Here is a 25,258-nt window from a genome sequence, read left to right as displayed (position 1 = left end):
GACGAAACATTTTGGGACAACACTATGGACGTGGTAGTTTTTGAACAGTAAAATATTTGTTTAAAGCATCAAACGAATCCAAAATGTATTTCGGATTGTGTGGTAATTTGACCCCGAAAATGACAATTTCAAATAAAAAATATGCATATATGGCCAGTACAGATTAGTAAAATTTAATTGTAAATTGTTTAGTATAATAAATGTAGCTGTTGTGATGCAAAATAAATAGTTAATTCATTGTCAATTGTTGGTGTTGACTTATTTTACTAAACCAGTAAGATCATATGAATTTTGCAATAACTTTATCACCCTCTTGTCTAGAACAAAAAAATCTTGTTAACGGAAGCGGGTACACATGAGGACTTTTTAACACAGTTACTATATACATATATGTTGTTGAAAATGCAAAAAGAAATTCTATTGCAATTAGTTCCAGGTTCGACCCATTTTTCAGCTAAACTGACTGGACTAAAATCCCTAAACAAATCCAGGCTATTGCACAAAAAGTAATAAAGACACATTAAATGAAGTAGACTTTTTATTTTAAAAACATTGAAATCCAATGCGCAGATGAGGTAAAATTACTTGGGGACACTTTTTTTTGTTTCGTGTTTGATTTTACATAATTTTTACAGTTGCGTTGCTAACATTTGTGGAAGAGCTTCATAGAAAATGATTGGTCAACACTAAGATTATTGGGCTGAGTAAACATGTAATTTTCTTTATAAAAAATATAATTTTAACTTTTCCCTTAAATTTGCATTTTACAAGGAAACTAATACTAACAAAATATTCAAGAACTTTCTTTCACCGTGTTTCATTATAAAAACTATCAAGAGTTCATGTTAGAAGCTGAAGTCTATATCTGGATTTCCAATTCTCAAAATTTGTTGTATAAGAAGCATTTCCGTAATAACTGTCAAAGTATTGAATGCAGAAATTCACAGATCTTTCACTACTTTATGTATTTGGTATAACACTGAATAGTTGAAGTTGAATTCAAAATGTAAATAAGGATGCATAGTCCTAAGTTAACAATTAAAGTAAACATGGAGGTTTATTGACATGTACATATACATGTATACAGACCCAGCCTATACAGTTCTTATCCAAACCTTTTTATTATATTTTTATTCCCGCCAAAAAAAATTTCGGAGGGGATATAGTAATTGGTCCCGTCCATCTGTCTGTCCGTCTGTGCATCCGTCCTTCCATCCGAAACTTTGTCCAGAGCATAACTCCAAATCTATTCAATGGATTTACTTTAAACTTAGAATATAAACAGATGGCAACTAGGAGAAGTGCAGTGACCAAGAACCATACGTCTATCTACCTTAGTTTTTTAATTATTGGCCTTTATATAATTTCAAAGTAATATTTTGTCCGGAGCATAACTCTAAATCTACTGAAGGGATTTACTTGAAACTTGAAAAATAATCAGATGGCAAGTAAAAGAAGTGCAGTGACTAAGAACCATTTCTCTATCTATCTTAGTTTTTGAATTATCTCCCTTTATTTAATTTCAAAGTAAATTTTTGTCCGGAGCATAACTCTAAATGTACTGAAGGGATTTACTTGAAACTTGAAATATAAACAGATGGCAAGTAAAAGAAGTGCAGTGACTAAGAACCATAACTTCATCTACCTTAGTTTTTTAATTATCTTCCTTTATTATACCCCCACAAACGAAGTTTAGGGGGGTATATAGGAGTGAGCTTGTCTGTCGGTCTGTTGGTTTGTCCGTCTGTCGGTCAGTCCGTATTAGGTGTCCGCTCTCTAATTCAAGTTGTTTTCATCCGATCTTCACCAAACTAGACAACATGCAAAATATTCTGTGTCAATGCGGCATGTGAGGGTATTAGTCATGTCTGTGACAAAGCTCTAGTTTAATATCAAAGTAAATTATTGTCTGCAGCATAACTCTAAGTCTACTGAAGGGATTACTTGAAACTAGAAATATAAACAGATGGCAACTAGGAGAAGTGCAGTGAACATGAACCATAACTCTTTCGGCCGTAGTTTTTGAATTATTTCACTTTTTTTATATTGTTTTTCTTTATATTTTATTTATTTCTAATTTTTAAATTATATTTTATTTAATTTCATAGTAAATATTTTAGTTTTTTAATTTTTAATACCTCCCTTTATCTAATTTTACAATAATATTTTAATTTGAACACTGAAGTATTCACTTTATAATGAATAGATGAGTTAAAGGGAAAATACAGTGATCAAGAACAGTAACTGTTTATAGACTTCTTTTTAGCTCACCTGAGCGATAGCTCGAGGTGAGCTATTGTGATCACTCAGCGTCCGGCGTCCGGCCGTCCGTCCGTATACAAATTTGTAAACATCTTCTTCTACTAAACCATTGAGCCAATTTCAACTAAATTTCATGTGGAGCATCCCTAGGTCATGGGACAAAAGAATTGTTAAAAAAAATTTGATCACATAACCAAGATGGCCGCCATGACCAAATATGGTAAAAACCTTAAAAAATCTTCTTGTCAGAAACCGCTCATCAGATTTTCAAAAAATTTCACAGGGATGACCTTTGAGGGCTCCCCTGAAAAAGTTGTTCAAAGAAATTTGATTCGTCAAAAAACATGGCCGCAGGAGCTCGTTGAACTTTGCATGTTTATTCATTTTTGCCTATTTTGTGAAAACTTTCAAAAATCTTCCACATTTTTTGTCCGATCCTTTCCAAATTTGCACAGTGTCTTTATATCAATGAGGACACAAACCCTACAAAAAATGAGCATTATTGGTCCATGAAGTACAGAATTACCTCCCCTTGAATTGAGAAAATGGTGTTTATGCAATAAAGTCCAAATTTTTCATCCAATTCTTTCCAAACTTGTAAGGATTTAGCATGGTTCAAACAAGGGAAACAACTACGGTTTATGCATGTTCTTTTTATTACAGATTTGCCTCCCTTTAATTCATTCAAAATCTCATTTTACAGCAGAGATTCCAAATCTGACCTGTAAATGAGCCCCATATTTACTGCTGGTGCTATGTTACCTTTTCCCATTTGATCATTCTTAAGTATTGGTCTTGTAATGCTGCTACTGCTACTGCTACTGCTACTACTACTACTACTACTACTACTACTACTACTACTACTACTACTACTACTTCTACTACTACTACTACTACTACTACTTCTACTACTACTACCACTACTACTACTACTACTACTACTACTACTACTACTACTACTACTACTACTACTACTACTACTACTAGTACTACTACCACCACCACCACCACCACGTCTACTATTACTACTTCTACTACTACTGCCACTACTACTACTACTTTTACTACTACTACTACTACTACTACTACTACTACTACCACTACTACTACTACTACTACTACTACTACTACTACTTCTACTACTACTACTTCTACTACTACTTCTACTACTACTACTACTACTACTTCTACTACTACTACTACTACTACTACTACTACTACAACTACTATTACTACTACTACTACTACTACTACTACTACTACTACTACTACTACTACTACTACTACTGCTACACCACCACCACCACCACCACCACCACCACCATTCACAGTGACAAAAAACGTATTCACACAATGGCTGCTACTACAACTTATAGCCCATATAGGGGGGCATGCATGTTTTACAAACAGCCCTTGTTTCTATGGGATTTTAACCACAACTGTTCATGTTTATCTCCGACACATATTTTTAGGTCACCTGTCATGAAGTGACACAGTGAGCTTATGTGATCGTGTGATGTCCGGCGTCCGTTGTGCGTGCCTGCGTGTGTCCGTGCGTCCGTCCGTCAACAATTTGTTTGTGTAGACAGTAGAGGTCACAGTTTGCATCCAATCTTGATGAAATATGGTCAAAATGTTTATCTTGATGAAATCCGGTTTGGGATTGTATTTGGGTCATCTGGGGTCAAAAACAAGGTCACTAGGTCAAATAAATAGAACAACCTTCTGTAGACAATAGAGGTCACAGTTTTCATCCAATTTTTATGAAATTTGGTCAGAATGTTTATCTTGATGAAATCTGGGTTGGGATTTTATTTGGGTCATCTGGGGTCAAAAACTAGGTCACTAGGTCAAATAATAGAAAAACCTTGTGTAGACATTAGAGATCACAGTTTTCATCCAACCTTTATGAAATTTGGTCAGAATTTTTGATGAAATCTGGGTGGGATTGTATTTGGGTCATCTGGGGTAAAAATCTAGGTCAAATAAATAGAAAAACCTTGTGTTGACAATAGAGGTCACAGTTTTCATCCAATATTTATGAACTGTGGTCAGAATGTTTATCTTGATGAAATCTGGATTGGGATTGTATTTGGGTCATCTAGAGTCAGGAACTAGGTCACTAGGTCAAATCATAGAAAAACATTGTGTAGACAATAGAGGTCATAGTTTTCAGGTGAGCGATTCAGGGCCATCATGGCCCTCTTGTTTAATTACCTCCCTTTTTTCATTTCCATATATTTTATTCTCTACAACATAACTCCAACACTATAACTAATTGATCCTTGAAATATAAATAGATGACACAGGTGCCATGTTTTGCAAATATTATTCTACTCTCTAAAACAAATGTTGTCATACAAGCAAACACATTTCGGTGGGGATTTGACACTACTGTGACAAGCTCTTGTATGTATTTAAAACAGAATCATAATTTTATATGTGGTGTAACAATAATTGCATGCCATAAACTAATACAACTAATTTTACTCATTTGTGTACCAGTATTATTATTTATAATCTTGAGCTTTTTAGTCATGTCGTTAAAATTTATCAATTTAAAGCATTTAATCACAAACTCCAAAACAAGCCGATATCTGTGAACAAGTACATGTAAGTTATTAATGATTAAGGTCGAGTTTGATACTGTATGGTATTATGTTTGTGATTAAATATTGTTTTTTTTATTAATGTCTTTTGGTAAGCTGTTGTGATCCCAGTTAAGATTGTAAACAATTTCTAATGTGTGTGCATATTTCTTACAATCAGTGTTCCGGTACTTGGCTTTTACCTAATTGATGTATTTTTATAAAATTTGACGTAGACGGTAGGGATAGTTAAAACAAAAAATCTCGGTTAAAAGTGCGGTGACCCCCTTTTTTTATTTGTGTTTTATGATGACAACACGTAGATGAACATATTTGAGCAGTTTTGCAGAATTCTATTTGACAATTTTTTTAAACTACATTTTGGTGTTAAAAATAGTAAAAAATTGATGTGTTTTGAGGTAACATAAAAACTAAAAAAAATATTAAAACAAAAATTTAACTTGTGTTCTCCATTTTTTTGGCATTGTGTTGTTTAATTAAATGGTATTTTATGTATCTCAGCTTATATAATATCCATATGTTGTCTATTTTATAGGTTATTAATTGCTTTGAGGCAATTAGAGATTTTCCAGTTTAAATGAAAAAGTACATGTTATAAAATGGTAAATAAAATCAAAACAAAGCCGGTGACCCTATATTTTTATTTCATTTTTCATATAGCATTTATATATAGTACTTGAATATAAATTTTGAACAAAATCTATTTGGTGGAAAAAAATCTGCAAAATTGCAGCAACACCCCTTTACACAAGTCTTTAATTTAATCTGATTTTTAAAAGACTATAAATGCATTTATCAGCATATCTGAGCAACAAATGGTAAAACATTATGATCAGTGTTCAACAGATCTTAATTACATGAATATTATTAAGTTATGCCAGTTATTACTTACCTGTTCAATGTCATTTAATTTAGTCATATCAGTAATAAATATTAAACTTTTCCAAATTGCAAACCATGACTCATTAACATTACATGAAAAAGCATAAAGGAAATATGTAATCCTATTTAAAATAACATTCTTGAGTAATCAATCCGTAACTGATTTGCTGAAGTGCTTATCTTTGTTTTTTAAATTAAACAAACAATAAACATTTGCTTTCAGGGCTGGGTATTGCAGTCTTGGCTATTGGCCTTGTAATAAGGCTAATTGTCTCATTCTTCGCTGTGTGGGGAACTGACCTGAATCTGAAGGAAAAATTGTTCATTCCCTTGGCCTGGTTTCCAAAGGCAACTGTGCAGGTAGATAAAGGGACCTTACCATTAACACTTAACATTGTTTAAGCATATGCATGTATCTTTTTTTGATGCCAAAATTTTTATTTGTAACTACTTTAATTATTGGGTATGTTCATTATTTTTTTTATTGATTTCTGAATGAAAAATTGGACATTGTTGCAAAACATGTATAAAAGATATATCACACATATTTTATTTGTCTGAGAATAATTTTCACCCAAAACAAGTCCTTTTATTGATGTGTCAGAGGACAATATTTGCCCTTGTTTGTCTCTAGGCTTTTGTGTTGCCATTAGAGATGAAACAGCCATTAAACTGGTGTATTTCTTGTGTATTTTTTTGTTTGTAGTGCTATGGTACTCTTATTAGCAATAAAATAAGATGTGTAACTTATAAAATATAACTGAATATGTGGTCAAACTTTATAAAGATAATTACCGGTATTGGCAGGTGATTTGTGCAACTGGGTATTTTCGGGCAGTTTTATTTACAAAAGCTGAGTTTTGTGACAAATGTGGAATGTGGGGATCCTTGTCCGATGAACACATATCTAGTTGATGTCTTCTATGCTTTCATTATTTGAACTTAATGCTGGTATCTTTGTAAGTTACTAAGAAATCCTGTACATAAGTTCTCACCAGTTGTTTGTTTCCCTAGGCAGCTATTGGTGCCATGGCAATGGACAAGGCCTCTGAGGTGAAGGACACAGATGGTGTTAGGCTGGGCAAGCAGATCCTCACCCTGGCGGTACTCAGCATCATCATCACCGCCCCTGTGGGCGCTGCAGTGATAGCCCTCACTGGGCCCCGCTTGCTGCACTGTACAGAACAGGGGCAGTGTCAGGAGGAGGAACGGGTTGAAGGGCAGGAGGAAAAGGGGTGGGTGTAGAAACTGTGTGTAAACAGTATTTTATGTTATATTATGTGAGTAATATTTAACTCACTTGAAGTGAAGTGGAAAATTTATTACAACTTTCCTCTTGTAACCAACTGTATTCCTGTAATTTAACGAACATTTACATGGCATATTATGATATGTTAAAAGAGAACAGTTATCTTTCAGTTTTAACTCAAATATCACTTAACAAATTTTGTTAAAGTGGTTTCTGTTCCAATGAGTATTCTTGTTCTTATGTGTAAAAGGTGTTATTGCCTGTAAACATCCTTGATTTAAAAGGCTCTATATATTAATTTATGTTAATGATGAAATGTTATTACCTAATTTTGAAGTAACAAAGGTTAGCTGTGTTTAAAAAAATGTGATCTTGTGAATATGAATGTTTTATCCAGTTAGTGTACTGAAATATCACCTCATTGACAGATAGTTAGGCAGAAGCATTTAGTCAAAAATTTGAAGTAAATCCTTAAAAGTCCCAGTTTATAAAAAATATTTTAATGCATAATTAATGGGCATCAGTTATACATAGAGTAAATTAAGCTAATATCATTGAAAACTATTTCTTTTGTAAGATATATGCATTAAATAATATTAATGTTAAAATGGACTCAGTGTTAGTAGAATATATACTTTACTTAAAGGATGTAACAAACTTACTAGATTTACCCCAAGGGCATCACTAGCTATTGCGTGTACAGAAACTTAGCAATTATAAATAAACAAGGTGTTATGATTTGACCAAATTTGATGCAAACTTGTGTCAAATAGATGCCCATAAGAAATAGTTTGTGCAAAATTTATTGTGAATATATTTGGTAAGTTGGTAATATTACTAAGAGATTGACAGCTCTGTAAATGACAAACTAGTAATGATCTCTCAATTTGAATGATGAAACCTATAATCTTTGTTCATGTTTTTAAGGATGCTTTTAGAGAAAAAGGTGTCAGAGAATGATGCAGTTGAGGTTTGAAGGTATGATATCATCTGTATCTGCTTCCTCTTGTGTCAAACCTTGTAGTGAAATGTGGTGGAGAAATAGCGTTCAAATAATTGGAATATAGAGTACATGCAATATAGACATTGGAAGCACATAATATGAGATGTTTGTTTTTAATGATGACATTGGTAGAAATTCATTGACAAAATTTAAACTTTTCACGAATAAAGTTTTTTTCTAAAAGACCGTCACAAAACTGAATGCGTGTTTTGTTTTATTGGTTGCAGAAGCCAGCTGGAGTCTTCATCAAGTCAGAAACTGTACAGATATACCAGTGCCATGCCCTGTGATGGAAAGATGAATGTCGTTATCTGAATCATATCACACATCATTAGATGGAAAGATGAATGTCGTTATCTGAAACATATCACACATCATTAGCAATATTTTTAGTTGTTGGAATGTTGAATTACTGTAAACACATAAAACTCACTAATATGAAAATAAAATTAAATATGTAAATGTAAGAATATTTTAATTACATGGATGTTATGGAAACTTGAATGTGTAGCAGTGATATCATGGTATGTACTCATGGACATACTGGGTAGGCTTAATATTAAGACAAAGATGTTTTGTTATGGCCCCCCTTGATAATATGTGTACTAACTGATAGTATAATATGAACAACTTGCACAGTTCTGTTGTTTTTTTATGTCCCCCGTAGGGTGGCATTTAGCAGTCACACTGTCCGTCCGTCTATATTAATCCTTTTTTTACAAAAAGCTTTAAGATATTTAGCTGACTTTTAGTCTACTAAAATAACTTACAGATGAAGTGTGAGTTTCATTCCTTCAATATATTTTTGGTGCATTTATGGGCCTTGGACTTAGACATTTTTTCTGTAATAACCGTTTTCTGAACCGTTTACCGGATTTTTTTTTGCGAAACGCTTTAAGATATTTAGCAGATTTTTGGTATATGAGTCTGCAAACAAACCTTACTTACAGATAAAGTTTTGAGTTTCTGTTCAGTTGATTCGTTTTTGACGAAGTTATGGGAGTTATTACCTTTCCGAAATTTTTTCAAAAACGCTTTCAGATACTGTGCAAGACCAGCATTTGTCAAATATCAATGGACTGTAACTTCATCATGATGTTTTCAATCGGGATAAAGCTGCTGGGTGGCTTCAAAGTGCAGTATGGGCATAGTGTTTCACAAACACAGCTTTTTATGTAACTGTGTGTGCGTGCGTCCGTCCGTCCGTCAACATTTTGTTTGTGTAAACAGTAGAGGTCGAAGTTTTCATCCAATCTTTATGAAATTTGGTCAGAATGTTTATCTTGATGAAATCTGGGTTGGGATTGTATTTGGGTCATCTGGGGTCAAAAACTAGGTCACATAATAGGTCAAATAATAGAAAAACCTTGTGTAGACAAGAGAGGTCGCAGTTTTCATCCAATCTTTATGAAATTTGGTCAGAATGTTTATCTTGATAAAATCTGGGTTGGGATTGTATTTGGGTCATCTAGGGTCAAAAACTAGGTCACTATGTCAAAAACTAGGTCACTAAGTGAAATAATGGAAAAACCTTGTATTGACAAGAGATGTCGCAGTTTTCATCCAATCTTTATGAAATTTGGTCAGAATGTTTATCTTGATTATATCTGGGTTGGGATTGTATTTGGGTCATCTTGGGTTAAAAACTAGGTCACTAGGTCAAATTATAGAAAAACCTTGTGTAGACAATAGAGGTCGCAGTTTTCATCCAATCTTCATGAAATTTGGTCAGAATGTTTGTCTTGATGAAATCTGGGTTGGGATTGTATTTGGGTCACCTTGGGTAAAAAACTAGGTCAATAGGTCAAATATTAGAAAAATCTTGTGTAGACCATAGAGGTGACAGTTTTCATCCAATCTTTATGAAATTTGGTCAGAATGTTTATCTTGATGAAAACTGGGTTGGGATTGTATTTGGTTAGTCAGGTGAACAATTCAGGGCCATCATGTTTCTGTTAGGTATGAAATATTTATGTTTATGAGATATACAAGTTTAATTATAGTTTTTTAATTTGCATTTGTTATTGTTGTTTTCTCAGGGCTAGCATCATTACATCTCATCTTGTTACTTTGTAACTGTATTTAAATTTAACAATTGTTTACCATAATATTTTCAGGTATTTACTATACAAGATAGTTTGTTGTGAGTGTTTGATGATGAATATAGATGTAGAAATCTCATACCGGTATCCTTTGCATAGGAGCTGACTCTCATAGTCTTTACTGCTATCTCGTAAACATGTGTACTTACCCTTTTTCAGCCATTCATAGTGTTACAAAGCATCATAAATACTGTTCATTAAATTTATTTTTCTATTGGAAAATATAACCTTCTAATAGTATTTGCAAAAAAAGCTGCTGAGGAAAATCATAACTTTAGTTGTAATTGAGAAATTGTGTATACGTTAACAATTTTCTTATGTGATATTGAAGTTTCCAGCTTTTGAAAGGATAAACTGTTCTTCATTTAAGCTATATTTATGTGTACAAAATGTTTAAATTTAAAAAGACCTTAACACAAAAAAACACAGAGTCATAAGGACATAAATATTGACAGGAGTTTCTTTCATTACCCTGAGGAGCTTTATGAAATGGTTCCATATCTTGTGTAGGATATACCCGGTATTAACACATTGATTTAGATAAATAAATCTTAAGACAATGTCATGTAAAATCACCATTCATAATGATAATGATATTTATGTCCCCTATTCAAGTATTATTGAAGTAATATTGCTTTGCATTTGTCTGTCTGTCTTAGGGTCAGTGCATCAGTCCATAGATTATTAATTTCGTTTTTGTTTGCACAATATCAAGAGAATCCTTTGAGCTACAACCATCGAAATTTATATAGTGCTGAGGAATGGAAGTGATTTATTGATTTTAGAGGTTACCGGGTGAAGGTCACAGGGTCCTGTTAAATGAATTTTGTTTCAGCACATATTTTAAAGAAAGTTTATCTACAAGCATGTATACTGGTTACATGATAGGAAAGTAAGGCTCATTTATTTTGAGGTCACCTGGTTAAAGGTCACATGAGCTGTTATAAAAAAATGAGTTCCGTCATGATATCTAGATAATCCTTTTACCTAACATAATCTAAATTGTTCTTCTGGTTACTTGAGATAAGAATGATGCTTATTGATTTTTAGGTCCACAGTCAAGGTAACCAGGGCTTGTAATAAAAACTATCAACACAATATCTTCAGAACATTTTGACATATGATCATGCAAATAAGTGCAGTGGTTACTTGGGTGGAAAGTAAAACACATCAAAATTGACATCATCTGGCCAAAGGTCATGGTCGCAATTTTTTATATAACAAAATTGTTTTACGCTTAATATAAAGGGAATCCTTTGGATCATATACAATGGTGTGCTGTTTAGTTTTGACAAAGAATGACTACAGATGATTTTTAAATCACAGCGAAAACTTTACTGCAGGTCAAGGGTGATACATGTTTTACAAACATCTCTTGTTTAGGTAGGATTCTGAACATCTTTTTAATCATGATGTGTATTTATGTTGTGAATCAACAATTTTACACTGCATTATGTCCATCATATTAAAGGTTTAAAATGGATACAGGAATTAAAAGATGATAATAAACCAGCAGTCTTAGTCTTGTATTGTACTTAGAATTGTTGTTGTTGTTATTTACTTTGAACACTTAACATGTTTGTTTTTTCTCCAAAACACATATACATGAAGTTAGGTATCTTGCTTAAATTACAAGAACACACTTTAAAGCCCATAAACACTCAAAATAAATTAACATTTTGTAGAATATTTAGAAAAATAAAGTTCAGTTATAAAATATCAATGTTCTTTATGGAAATAGCAGAAATTTCAACACTAGATGTGGTCTGGTAACATAGATTTAACGCGATACAAAATGCTTTTATTCATTATTTGTCACTATATTCCATGTGAATTTCTCGCTTAAATATCCAAACATTTACCAGCAAATACGACATTGGCTTTGGGCAGCTTCAAAAGTTAAACATAGTTCTAACAATGGCTGTTTGTAAAACATGCATGCCCCCCATATGGGCTGTCAGTTGTAGTGGAAGCCATTGTGTGAATACTTTTTTGTCACTGTGACCTTTACCTTTGACCTAGTGACCTGAAAATCAATAGGGGTCATCTGCCAGTCATGATAAATTGATCCAATTTAGCTGGATGGGAGTCCACTAAACAAGTGCATTTTACTGAAGTCAAAGTTGCCATGGAAACAGTTTCATTGCTCTGTTCAATCAATACACCAAAACACAGTAGGTAAACTTGGTTTATCAGTAAAGATCAAAGATAAGGCTCTACAGTGCATTAGTATATGTACAGTTATTGTGACATAGAAACAATGGGTTTATTAAATTGGATGCAACCTACTGCCTTTATGTACACCACATTTATGAAGGAAGTCCCAGGTTTATCACACATATTTATTTGCATGGTTTTATTAGTATTCTTCAACATATTTTGACTATTGTATGAATGGTGAAAATATTGGGTTCGAAATTTTTTTTGGATACAAGGAACTTTAACCAAGGTTAAAGTTTTTAGACACACACATACAATGAATGAACGAGTCACTGTGACCTTGACCTTTGACCTAGTTACCTGAAAATCAATAGGGGTCATCTGCCAGTCATGATCAATGTACCTATGAAGTTTCATGATCCTAGGCGTAAGCATTCTTGAGTTATCATCCAGACACCATTTTACTATTTCGAGTCTTTGTGACCTTGCCCTTTGACCTAGTGACCTGAAAATCAATAGGGGTCATCTGCCAGTCATGATCAATTTACCTATGAAGTTCCATGATCCTAGGCGTAAGCATTCTTGAGTTATCATCCAGAAACCATTTTACTATTTTGAGTCACTGTGACCTTGACCTTTGACCTAGTGACCTGAAAATCAATAGGGGTCATCTTCCAGTCATGATCGATGTACCTATGAAGTTTCCTGATCCTAGGCCTAAGCATTCTTGAGTTATCATCCAGATACCATTTAACTATTTCGAGTCACTGTGACCTTTGACCTAGTGACCTGAAAATTAATAGGGGTCATCTGCCAGTCATGATCAATGTACCTATGAAGTTTCATGATCCTAGGCCTAAGCGTTCTTGAGTTATCATCCGGAAACCATCAGGTGGACGGACCGACCGACATGTGCAAAACAATATACCCCCTCTTCTTCAAAGGGGGGCATAATGAATACGTCATTTTCCGATGCGTCCGGAAGCGCTCACTCTTAAATGTTTTGATATTGTGGCGGGAAATTAACATGGAATATATTGTCGCACAAAAAATATAAATGAGCATTTTGTATCTAGTTAAATCTATGTTACCATACCACATCTAGTGTTGACAATTTGGCAACTTCTATAAGGAACACTTATTTTGTATGAGTTAACTTTATTTTTCGGCATAGCTGTATAAGCCAGCTTTTCACCTTACCTGACCTTTGTAAGTGTCCAATAAAATTCAAATAAAATTTCCTGTGGCTAGGTACGAACGAATACACTTCATTTATTCCATTGGCTGATTTGAGTATACAACCAGAACATTGGAAACATATCCGCGTCTTTGTAACAATGTTTTTCTGCATGAAACAATTTTATCTCTAATGAAAAGGCTTAATAAATAGAACAGTTTTACACTCAACTCTCGACATCAATACAGTTTGTGTGCGCACCTTTTATTTTCAGAAGATTGGCAGCGCAAAAGGGTTTATACTTAAAAGCTATGTTCTCATGTTTAGTACTTACTTCCATATTCCTGTCAACATGTAAACATGTTAAAGTATAATGAGCAGTGGAAGCGTGACCTCACTTTAATGTATGCATTTCAACCCGCGAGGTATAGGGTCAATTCGCAGTCAGTGTGTGTGAATGTCAGTTTATTTACAGGTCATCTTTCGCGGCCAGTAAAATAATCGTTATATAATATAGACGCTATCCGTAAACTCGGTGACCTGGAATTTTCTTTAGACCAGAAATATGTTAAATGAAGATATTCAGTGATATAATTATGGTATGTCAATAATAGATTCTTAATGTGTTTTCAACAATACAAAGATAAATATTATTTTTGATTAATTTAACAAGAATTATTCCACCATATTGACTAATGTATTAAGCATGAGCGCGATGATTCTCGATACTGTTAATCAAATCGAATCAAATAGCAATGCCCGACAAACCACTAAAACAGGTTTGTTCGAAGAACACGCCTATAAATATTTAAAATATGTACGGATACTTCGGGTGTGGCTGGTTGATTCATATGTTTTAATTTCACTTCCATTCTTCTTTTGGTTTTCTGTTTTGTATCTATAGGTTTATGACCAGCAATATGTAATAATGTAAAATAAGCAGCGAAAACTCTGCGTAACATCCCGTTCTGCGGTGATGCAGCTAAGAACTGCACAGAAAAAGACATTCGCTATCCTTGAATTCATTCATTTAACTATCAACGCCGTATATCTTTTTTTTAAAGATATTTTTGTTTGAAATATTTCGCGAAATATTCGTTGATTTTGAGTATTTATGTTACTTTAATTATAATATTTTTACTTGAATAACAGACTTAATTGTATGTACTCATTAAAAAAATGAACTTGAAAATGACTATTGGTTATTTTTAATCTGTTGTCAAATAATCAACTAGGTAATCCAATAAAATTAAAACAAATATGCATCAGAAGATATTTATTTCATTGTTCCTAAAGGTATCAAAATTATTTGAAATTTTATTGGATCAGCAGTCATTCACATTAAAAAAAAATAACACACCAAACTAAGATATAAATATTTTCTTTCTTCACATGAATATCTGCATGAAATTTAAGTAGAATAATTATTTATACATGGGCAAATTTCTACCATAATATTAAAAACAAGTACAAAAGGGAGCAGTGCTTATCATAGTGCAGCATAAGCAAATGAAAAAACAACAATGACCCAAAAACAATTTAAATATATATGTTTTGTTGCAAGAATAAGACTTTCAATTACTGTGTCCTGTACTCATTTAAAAACACATGGATGGAATTATACATTGTTTATAATGCTGTGTATTATATTTGCTAAAACTAGCTCATTAGGCCCGTTATGTCGAGAAAGGCAGTCAATAATAAGCTGAAAATGAGTACAGCATACAAAACAAGATGGCCATGATGGCCCTGTATAGCTCCACAGCTGAAAAAAGGCTAAAACATATATTCTCTGCATGTGCAAGTACTTAAATATAGGCCCTATTTAAGCACATGTACACTTTTGTGACCCCCTGGGCTTGGTCAAATTTAACCCCAGGGGCATAATTAGAGCAAACTTTGTAGAGGACTACTATATCTTACTACATGTACATACAAAATATGGTAGCCCTAGTTCATAGAGTTAAGAACAAGAATATTTTTAAAGTTTTCACAAAATAAGCAAGATATAAGCGTTTATAATGTTCAATTTTGTGACCCGCTGGTCAGGGTCAAATTTGACCCAAAGGGCATAATTTGAACAAACTTGGTAGAGGACTATAAGATGTTACTGCATACCAAATTTGGTAGCCATAGTCTGAATGGTTTTCAACAAGAAGATTTTTAAAGATTTCACAAAATAGGCGCTTTATAAGCGTTTATTCAATTTTGTGACCCCCCAGGGCAGGGTCAAAGTTGACCCCAGAGGCATTATTTGAACAAATTTAGTAGAGGTTTATTAGATGTCACTACATACCAAATTTGGTAGCCTTAGGCCCAATGGTTATGGACAAGAAGATTTTTTAAAGTTTTTACAAAATAGGCCCCATATAAGCGTATGTTCAGTTTTGTGACCCCTCGGGCAGGGTCAAATTTGACCCAAGGGGCATAATTTGAACAAACTTGGTAGAGAACTATTAGATGTCACTACATACCAAATTTGGTAGCCCTATGCCTTATGGTTAAGGACAAGAATATTTTTTAAGTTTTCACAAAAATAGGCACTATATAATCATATAATCGATTTTGTGGCCCCCAGAGCAGGGTCAAATTTGACTCCTGGGGCATTATTTGAACAAACTAAGTGGAGGACTATACAATGTCACTACATACCAAATTGTGTTGCCCTAGGCCTAATGGTTATGGACAAGAATCTTTTTTAAGTTTTCACAAAATAGGCATTATATAAGCATATGTTCAATTTTGTGACCCCCGGGGCAGGTTCAAATTTGATCCCAGGGATAAAGTTTGAACAAATTTGGTAGAGGACTATAAGATGTAACTACATACCAAATTTTATAGCCCTAGGCTGGATGGTTATGGACAAGTACATTTTTGAAGTTTTCACAAAAAAGGCCTTATATAAGCATATGTTCAATTTTGTGATCCCCCAGGGCAGGGTCAAATTTGACCCAAGGGGCATAATTTGAATAAACTTGGTAGAGAACTATAAGATTTCACTACATACCAAATTTAGTAGCCCTAGGCCCAATGTTTAGGGACAAGAAGATTTTGAAATTTTTCACAAAATAGGCCTTATATAAGCATTATGTTCAATTTTGTGACCCTCGGGGCAGGGTCAAACTTGACCCCAGGGGCATAATTTGAACAAACTTGGTAGAGGACTATAAGATGTCACTATATACCAAATTTGGTAGCCCTAGGCCCAATGTTTATGGACAAGAAGATTTTTAAAGTTTTCAAAAAATAAGATCTTTATAAGCATATATTCAATTTTGTGACCCCCGGGGCATAATTTGAATAAACTAAGAAGACAACTATGACATGTCACTACATACCAAATTTGGTAGCCCTATGCCATACAGTTATGGACAAGAAGATTTTGAAAGTTTTCACAAAATAGGCCTTATATAAGCATATGTTCAATTTTGTGACCCTCGGGGCAGGGTCAAACTTGACCCCAGGGGCATAATTTGAAAAAAAAACTTGGTAGAGAACTATAAGATGTCACTACATACCAAATTTGGTAGCCCTAGGCCCAATGGTTATGGACAAGAAGATTTGTAAAGTTTTCACAAAACAGACCATATATAAGCATATGTTCAATTTTGTTACTCCAGGGGCCGGGTCAAATTTGACCCCAGGGGCATAATTTGAAAAAATTTGGTAGAGGACTATTAGATGTCTCTACATACCAAATTTATTAGCCCTAGGCCCAATGGTTATGGACGAGTAGATTTTGAAAGTTTTCACAAAATAGGCCTTATATAAGCATATGTTCAATTTTGTGACCCGAGGCAGGGTCAAATTTGACCCCAGGGGCATAATTTGAAGAAATTTGGTAGAGGACTATTAGATGTCTTTACATACCAAATTTGACAGACCTAGGCCCAATGGTTATGGACAAGTAGATTTTGAAAGTTTTCACAAAATAGGCCTTATATAAGCATATGTTCAATTTTGTGACCCCCGGGGCAGGGTCAAATTTGACACCAGGGGCATAATTTGAAGAAATTTGGTAGAGGACTTTTAGACGTCTCTACATACCAAATTTGATAGACCTAGGTCCGATGGTTATGGACGAGTAGATTTTGAAAGTTTTCACAAAATAGGCCTTATATAAGCATATGTTCAATTTTGTGACCCCCGGGGCAGGGTCAAATTTGACCCCAGGGGCATAATTTGAAGAAATTTGGTAGAGGACTATTAGATGTCTCTACATACCAAATTTGATAGCGATAGACCCAATGGTTATGGATGAAAAGATTTTGAAAGTTTTCACAAAATTGGCCTAATATAAGCATATGTTCAATTTTGTGACCCCCGGGGCAGGGTCAAATTTGACCACAGGGGCATAATTTGAAGAAATTTGGTAGAGGACTATTAGATGTTTCTACAAACCATATTTGATAGCCCTACGCCCAATGGTTATGGACAAAAAGATTTTGAAAGTTTTTACAAAATAGGCCTTATATAAGCACATGTTCAATTTTGTGACCCCCGGGGCAGAGTCAAATTTGACCCCAGGGGCATAGCTTGAATTAATTTGGTAGAGGACTATTATATGTCTCTACATACCAAATTTGATAGCACTAGGCCCAATGGTTATGGACGAGTAGATTTTGAAAGTTTTCAGAAAATAGGCCTTATATCAGCAAATTTTCATTTTTGTGACCCCCAGGGCAGGGTCAAATTTGACCCCAGGGGCATAATTTGAACAAATTTGAAAGAGGTTCACCCCAGGAACATTCCTGAGAAATTTCATCAGAATTGGACCAGTAGTTAAGGAGAAGAAGATGTTTTAAGGAAAAGTTAATGCACGCACCCACGATGGACACAGGACCATGACATAAGCCCCACTGCCCTCTGGCCAGTGGAGCTAATAAGTAACACAATATGTTACCATGGCTCTTTGAATGCCAATGAAGATGATAGGAGAGCCACTAAAGTCTATTATTAGAGATTCCATTCTTATAATACACCCTTCAGAGATATTACTGTTGAACATTGTATCATCTGTCTGCATTCGAGGTTGATTCATATCTCTTGTCACACTTGCTTTCCTACATTATGTGCGTTTTTTGTAATTGGAATAACAGCCTATGGCATTTCCCTTCATTGATTTTCTCTGTACAATCATTAATATATGTACCAATAGCAATCACAAACACTTTTCAATCATATCTGTTAGGAAACAACTCACATAAACATATATAGCACGTTTCTTCGTTATCAAATGTGTCAATGAATGTGTGCACTAATACATAGTAATTGTAGTAAACTTGTACCAATTAATTGGACATTGATTTTTTTTCGATTTTTCACATTTATGAGACAAAGTTATAATAATTGAATTGTTCTCTGGCTCATTACATACTGAATATTTTTGTTACAGTGTCTTCTTTGCAGATTTGTTAAAAATACAAACATAAATTATACATACAGGAACAAATTTAAATCAATAATAAGTGGTACATTAAGCTCACATGGGATAAACTTTACAATTTCCTTGCAATGTTTCCATCAGTGACAGTCATAATGATGAGGATGCAATTTCATATATCTATTTATTTTTATCCATATATAAAAATTAATTTGTGATTGATTTTTAATTTTTGGGTGTGTACATCTATTGACTGACCTTATGGCATTTTCCATCATAGCCCAGCAAGACAAATACATAAATCAGTATGTGCCATACTGCATAGCAGAACATGATATTTTTGACTGAAATATTACAGAGTGCTGGTATCAATGCTTTCAGAACATATCCACTTTGAAACATATCTCCCCAAAGTAGTAGCACATCTGTAGACAGTTGGTATCATATCCCATTGATCTGATAGCAATAATGAGAGAGAGATTCAGCCAGATAATATGTTCCCTGAATTCTGGGCAATTAGGAGATAATGATGATGATCAATGAACAGGAATTTTGTTGCAGAGAAATATGTACATGACTGCACTTAATTAGTGGAATACTGGACTGGTGCGGTCTTTTTTCCCAAATATTGCATTCATCACATTCTAAATTTCCCCTGTCTAGCTGCTAGTATAATATACTTGTCATTCTCATCTTGTCACAGCCTGAAAACTGCCTTAATGTATTGAACTGTCAAAACATTATGATAATTTCAGCAGTTTGTTCTCAGGGACAAAATTATTTGAAAGTTTTTATGGCCATTAATATTGTTTCAAGGCCTTCTCCACTTGTCATTGATTAAATATATTCCACATCGAGGCTAGTGTAATTTTTACCAACTCCAACTTTGTGGTCAGCACAGTTATTACAACTTGTTTTGATGCTTAATTTTGTGTGTTAATCTTTGAGGTTATGTATTAAATGGATCTGATCATGAATTTCTTATTTTAACAACCCCATGATCAGATGTAATAAATATTTGAAGAAATTATGTTTATTTTGTGCTCAGAAGTTAGGTGGACTAAACACTAGTATTTGGTTACTATCAGCTGTTTACAGGCACTTCCTTTTGAAAACTGTTGAGTAATGTTTCCATGTGCCACTAACTGATGGTTTTGGTTATAAACGCCATGTGGCTTTAATACAGACATGTTAACAACACATGGACCAGCACTCCATCATATGTTTTGCATAAGGTACTAATAAGACTGCTGACCACATGGCTTTAATAGGCAAGGAGAAACAAAATTAATAAGATTCTTTAAGTGCCTGGAGAAAATCATTTGTGGAATATTCAATTATATGATCTTATTTCCTGATGAAAAAATTATTTTTGCCCAAGATAAGTTTAGCAAAAAAATATGAGGCAAAGTACTGCCAAATATAACAAGAGCTGTCAGAGGACAGCGCGCTCGACTATTCGAGTGCTTGACAGTATAACGTAAGCCATCATGGGGAAATTGTTCATATTCAATAATTTATTAGACGATCTTTCAAAAATAAAACAAGAGGGCCAAAACGCTCACCTGAGAGGAGTCGGTTCATTCAATCTTTACCAAATGTCAAACTTGACCTAGATATTGTCCAGACAAACATCCTGGTCAAGTTTTATCATTTTTTCATCTGTGAGTCATGAGTCAATGAAGTTTCATAATCCTAGGCGTAAGCATTCTTGAGTTATCATCCGGAAACCATTTTTCTAAGTTGAGTCACCGTGACCTTGACAGCCATTGTTTGACCTAGTGACCTGATAATCAATAGGGGTCATCTGCGTGTCATGATCAATATACCTATGAAGTTTCATGAACCTAGGCATAAGCGTTCTTGAGTTATCATCCAGAAACCATTTTACTATTTCAGGTCAACAAGACCTTGACCTTTGACCTAATGACCTGAAAATCAATAGGGGTCATCTGCGAGTCATGATCATTGTACCTTTGAAGTTTCACGCTCCTAGGCATAAGCGTTCTTGAGTTATCATCCAGAAACCATTTTACTATTTCAGGTCACTGTGACCTTGACCTTTGACCTAGTGACCTGAAAATCAATAGGGATCATCTTCGTGTCATGATCAATGTACCTATGAAGTTTCATGATCCTAGGCATAAGCGTTCTTGAGTTATCATCTGGAAACCATTTTACAATATCGGGTCACCGTGACCTTGACCTTAGACCTTGTGACCTGAAAATCAATAGGGGTCATCTACGAGTCATGATCAATGTACCTATGATGTTTCATGATCCTAGGCCTAAGCGTTCTTGAGTTATCATCCGCAAACCATTTTACTATTTCGGGTCATCGTGACCTTGACCTTTGACCTGAAAATCAATAGGGGTCATCTTTGAGTTATGATCAATGTACCTATGAAGTTTTATGATCCTAGGCCTAAGCGTTCTTGAGTAATCATCCAACCATTTTACTATTTCGGGTCCTTGTGACCTTGACCTTTGACCTAGTGACCTGAAAATCAATAGGGGTTATCTGCGAGTCATGATCAATGTATCTATGAAGTTTCATGATCCTAGGCATAAGTGTTCTTGAGTTATCATCCAGAAACCATTTTACTGCTTTGGATCACTGTGACCTTGACCTTTGACCTAGTGACCTGAAAATCAATAGGGGTCATCTGCGAGTCATGCTCAATGTATCTATGAAGTTTCATGATCCTAGGCATAAGTGTTCTTGAGTTATCATCCGGAAACCATTTTACTATTTCGGGTCATCGTGACCTTGACCTGTGACCTAGGGACCTGAAAATCGATAGTGGTCATCTGCGAGTCATGATCAATGTACCTATGAAGTTTCATGATCCTTGGCATAAGCACTCTTGAGTTAGCATCTGGAAACCATCTGGTGGACGGACGGACCGACATGAGCAAAACAATATACCCCTCTTCTTTGAAAGGGCATAATGAGAAAACTGCCTCCCTCCCAGCAGCCATGTTATTCAAATGACCGGAACTCAACTCTCGTATCAAGGAAACAAATGTTCTGAACAAATTTCATGAAAATTGGGCCAAAAATGTGACTTCTACTGTGTTCACATGTTTTATCTATATACATATACAGAAAAATGCCCCGCCCACTGGCGGCCATGTTTTTTCACGGATCCAGACCATTTTCAAACTCGTCCGAGATATCAACAAAACCAATATTTTGACCATCTTTCATGATGATTAGGCAAAACTTGTGACTTCTAGAGTGTTTACAAGGTTTCTCTATAGCCAAATAGGGAAAACTGCCACTATATTACATATAGAGAAAAATGCCCCGCCCACTGGCGGCCATGTTTTTTCATCGATCTCGACCATTTTCGAACTCGTCTGAGACATTAATTGAACCAATGTTTTGACCAACTTTCATGATGATTGGGCAAAAATTGTGACTTCTAGAGTGTTTACAAGGTTTCTCTATAGCCAAATAAGGAAAACTGCCCCGCCCACTGGCGGCCATGTTTTTCAACGGATCGGAACCACTTTTGAACTCAACCAAGATATCATTAAGACAAACATTTTGACAAAGTTACATGAAGATTGGGCATGAAATGTGACTACTTCAGTGTTTACAAGGTTTTTCTTTTTTTTGATCTAGTGACCTAGTTTTTGACCCGGCACAAGATTTCATTAAGACAAAGCTTCTGTCCAAGTTTCATGAAGATGGGACAAGAAATGTGGCCTCTAGAGTGTTAACGAACAAACGTTAACGGACAGACAGACATACGACGGACAAAGACCGGTCACTAAAGCCCACCTGAGCAATCAGGTGAGCTAAAAAGGAAAAAAATATTTATTTTTTTTTTGGGGGGGGGGGGGGTAGGGGGGATGAGAGGGGGGGTATAATGTGGGGTGTGATAATTTATTAGATGATGTTTAAAACAAGGGACAAAATTGTCACAAAACCAGGTTTTCATTGTGAAAAAAAAATCTGATAAAGGGAGAAAACTCAAACTGAACTTTTGAAATGACCAAAAAAAATTAACCCCCTTTGTAATTTTTTTTTTTTTTTTTAAATCTATTTTTAGTCGTGGCGACCTTGACATTGGAGATATTGACGTGATTCTTTCGTGGGACACACTGTCCCATGATGGTGAACAAATGTGCCAAATGATTTTAAAATCTCACAATGAATGACATAGTTATGGCCAGGACAAGCTCATTTATGTCCATTTTTGACCTTTGAACTCAAAGTGTGACCTTGACCTTGGAGATATCGACGTAATTATTTCGCGCGACACACCGTCCAATGATGGTGAACAAATGTGCCAAATGATTTTAAAATCTGACGATGAACGACATAGTTATGGCTCGGACAAGCTCATTTATGGCCATTTTTGACCTTTGAACTCAAAGTGTGACCTTGACCTTGGAGATATCGACGTAATTATTTCGCGCGACACACCGTCCAATGATGGTGAACAAATGTGCCAAATGATTTTAAAATATGACAATGAACGACATAGTTATGGCCCGGACAAGCTTATTCCGCCAGCCCGCCAGCCAGCCCGCCCGCATTCGCCAATCTAATAACCAGTTTTTTCCTTCGGAAAACCTGGTTAAAAAAATTGTAGGGGGGGGTAGGGGGGTGATAGGGGGGTATAATGTGGGGTGTGGTAATTTATTTGATGATGTTAAACAAAAATTGGGGGGGGGATGAGGTTATTTGGGGGGGGAGGGATTCTGGTAGGGGCGTGGGGTATTGTTTGGGTGGAATCCAAAATGTGATCATAAATAAATAAGTTATGGCAATTTAAGCAAAATGTTCAATTATCTAAACGTAAAAGGGGCCATAATTATGTCAAAATGCTTGATACAGTGGTCTGCTTTTGTTTATAGGTTGGGGTGATGTTGGTAAACAAGTATGCAACATATAAAAGCAATATGTCAAAGGATATAGGAAATATTTGGGGTAGTACACAAACTTAAACATAGATTTATCAATAATATGCACATTCTAAGTATAAAAGGGGCAATAATTATGACAAAATGCATGATAGAGTTGTCTGCTCTTGTTTATAGGTTGGGGTGATGTTGGTAAACAAGTATGCAAAATATCAAAGCAATATGTCAAGGGACAATGAAAATAAATGGGGTAGTACGAAAACTTTAACATTTGCTGCATATTCTAAGTGGAAAAGGGGCCATAATTATGACAAAATGCTTGATAGAGTTGTCTGCTCTTGTTTATTGGTTGGGGTCATGTTGGTTAACAAGTATGCAAAATATGAAAGCAATATGTCAAGGATCAATGAAAATAATTGGGGTAGTACGAAAACTTTAACATTTGCACGCTAACGCAGATGTAACGCTAACGCAGACCGTCTGACGGTCACGCTGACGCCGGGGTGAGAAGGATAGCTCCACTAAATATATTTCATATATAATAGTCGAGCTAAAAATAATGTTTCCATGTACAAACTCAAACCATACAGGTTGGTTATTTCCCTAATCTTATTAACAACTGCCAACATCATAAATGGTGGTTATTTTTGTAGCAGAACCCTCTTTATTAATTGGATTGTCGTTCTTCACTAAGTTTGAAAATATGCCAGCTTATTCTGTTGTATCCTGTTGTGATTGTTGACCAAAACACTTTAAGTGTTAACATTATTAAAGCAGCACATTCAACATGCTGTAAAACTGCCACAAAAAAACTAAATCAACTTCTTTGTGTAACAGCGCTCAATAAGACCTATTATATGGTCTAAGATGAATCAATAAACATATTCTTTTGTAATCTAGTGAAAATAGGCATAATTTCCTGTGAGAGAGCTTGATGTCAAAAATACTTAACATCAAATGGCTTTGGTATCTGTGTACATCAAATGGCTGTGGTATCTGTTTACATCAAATGGCTGTGGTATCTGTGTACATCAAATGGCTGTGGTATCTGTGTACATCAAATGGCTGTGGTATCTGTGTACATCAAATGGCTGTGGTATCTGTGTACATCAAATGGCTGTGGTATCTGTGTACATGTAAGCGGTGTGGTATCTGTGTACATCAAATGGCTGTGGTATCTGTGTACATCAAATGGCTGTGGTATCTGTGTACATGTAAGCGCTGTGGTATCTGTGTACATCAAATGGCTGTGGTATCTGTGTACATCAAATGGCTGTGGTATCTGTGTACATCAAATGGCTGTGGTATCTGTGTACATCAAATGGATGTGGTATCTGTGTACATCAAATGGCTGTGGTATCTGTGTACATGTAAGCGCTGTGGTATCTGTGTACATCAAATGGCTGTGGTATCTGTGTACATCAAATGGCTGTGGTATCTGTGTACATCAAATGGCTGTGGTATCTGTGTACATCCAATGGCTGTGGTATCTGTGTACATCAAATGGCTGTGGTATCTGTGTACATCAAATGGCTGTGGTATCTGTGTACATT

At 34.9% G+C, this 25,258-nt stretch overlaps 1 protein-coding gene across 1 annotated transcript in view; it reads left to right on the top strand.

Moving 5' to 3' along the window:
* Positions 1–11,616, top strand: part of LOC127866335 (sodium/hydrogen exchanger 9B2-like) — a 50,110-nt gene extending 38,494 nt beyond the window's left edge. Inside the window, 4 exon segments of the mRNA XM_052406813.1 lie at positions 5,977–6,113; positions 6,768–6,988; positions 7,930–7,980; positions 8,233–11,616. Coding sequence (XP_052262773.1) covers positions 5,977–6,113; positions 6,768–6,988; positions 7,930–7,978 — 407 coding nt within the window. The 3' untranslated portion in view covers positions 7,979–7,980; positions 8,233–11,616.
* Positions 11,617–25,258: the final 13,642 nt, after the last annotated feature.

The sequence above is a fragment of the Dreissena polymorpha genome, chromosome 2, assembly GCF_020536995.1.
Source record: "Dreissena polymorpha isolate Duluth1 chromosome 2, UMN_Dpol_1.0, whole genome shotgun sequence".
Taxonomy (NCBI): Eukaryota; Metazoa; Mollusca; class Bivalvia; order Myida; family Dreissenidae; genus Dreissena; species Dreissena polymorpha.
The sequence above is the reverse complement of the archived record's forward strand: the minus strand, read 5'-3'. Positions and strand labels throughout refer to the sequence as shown.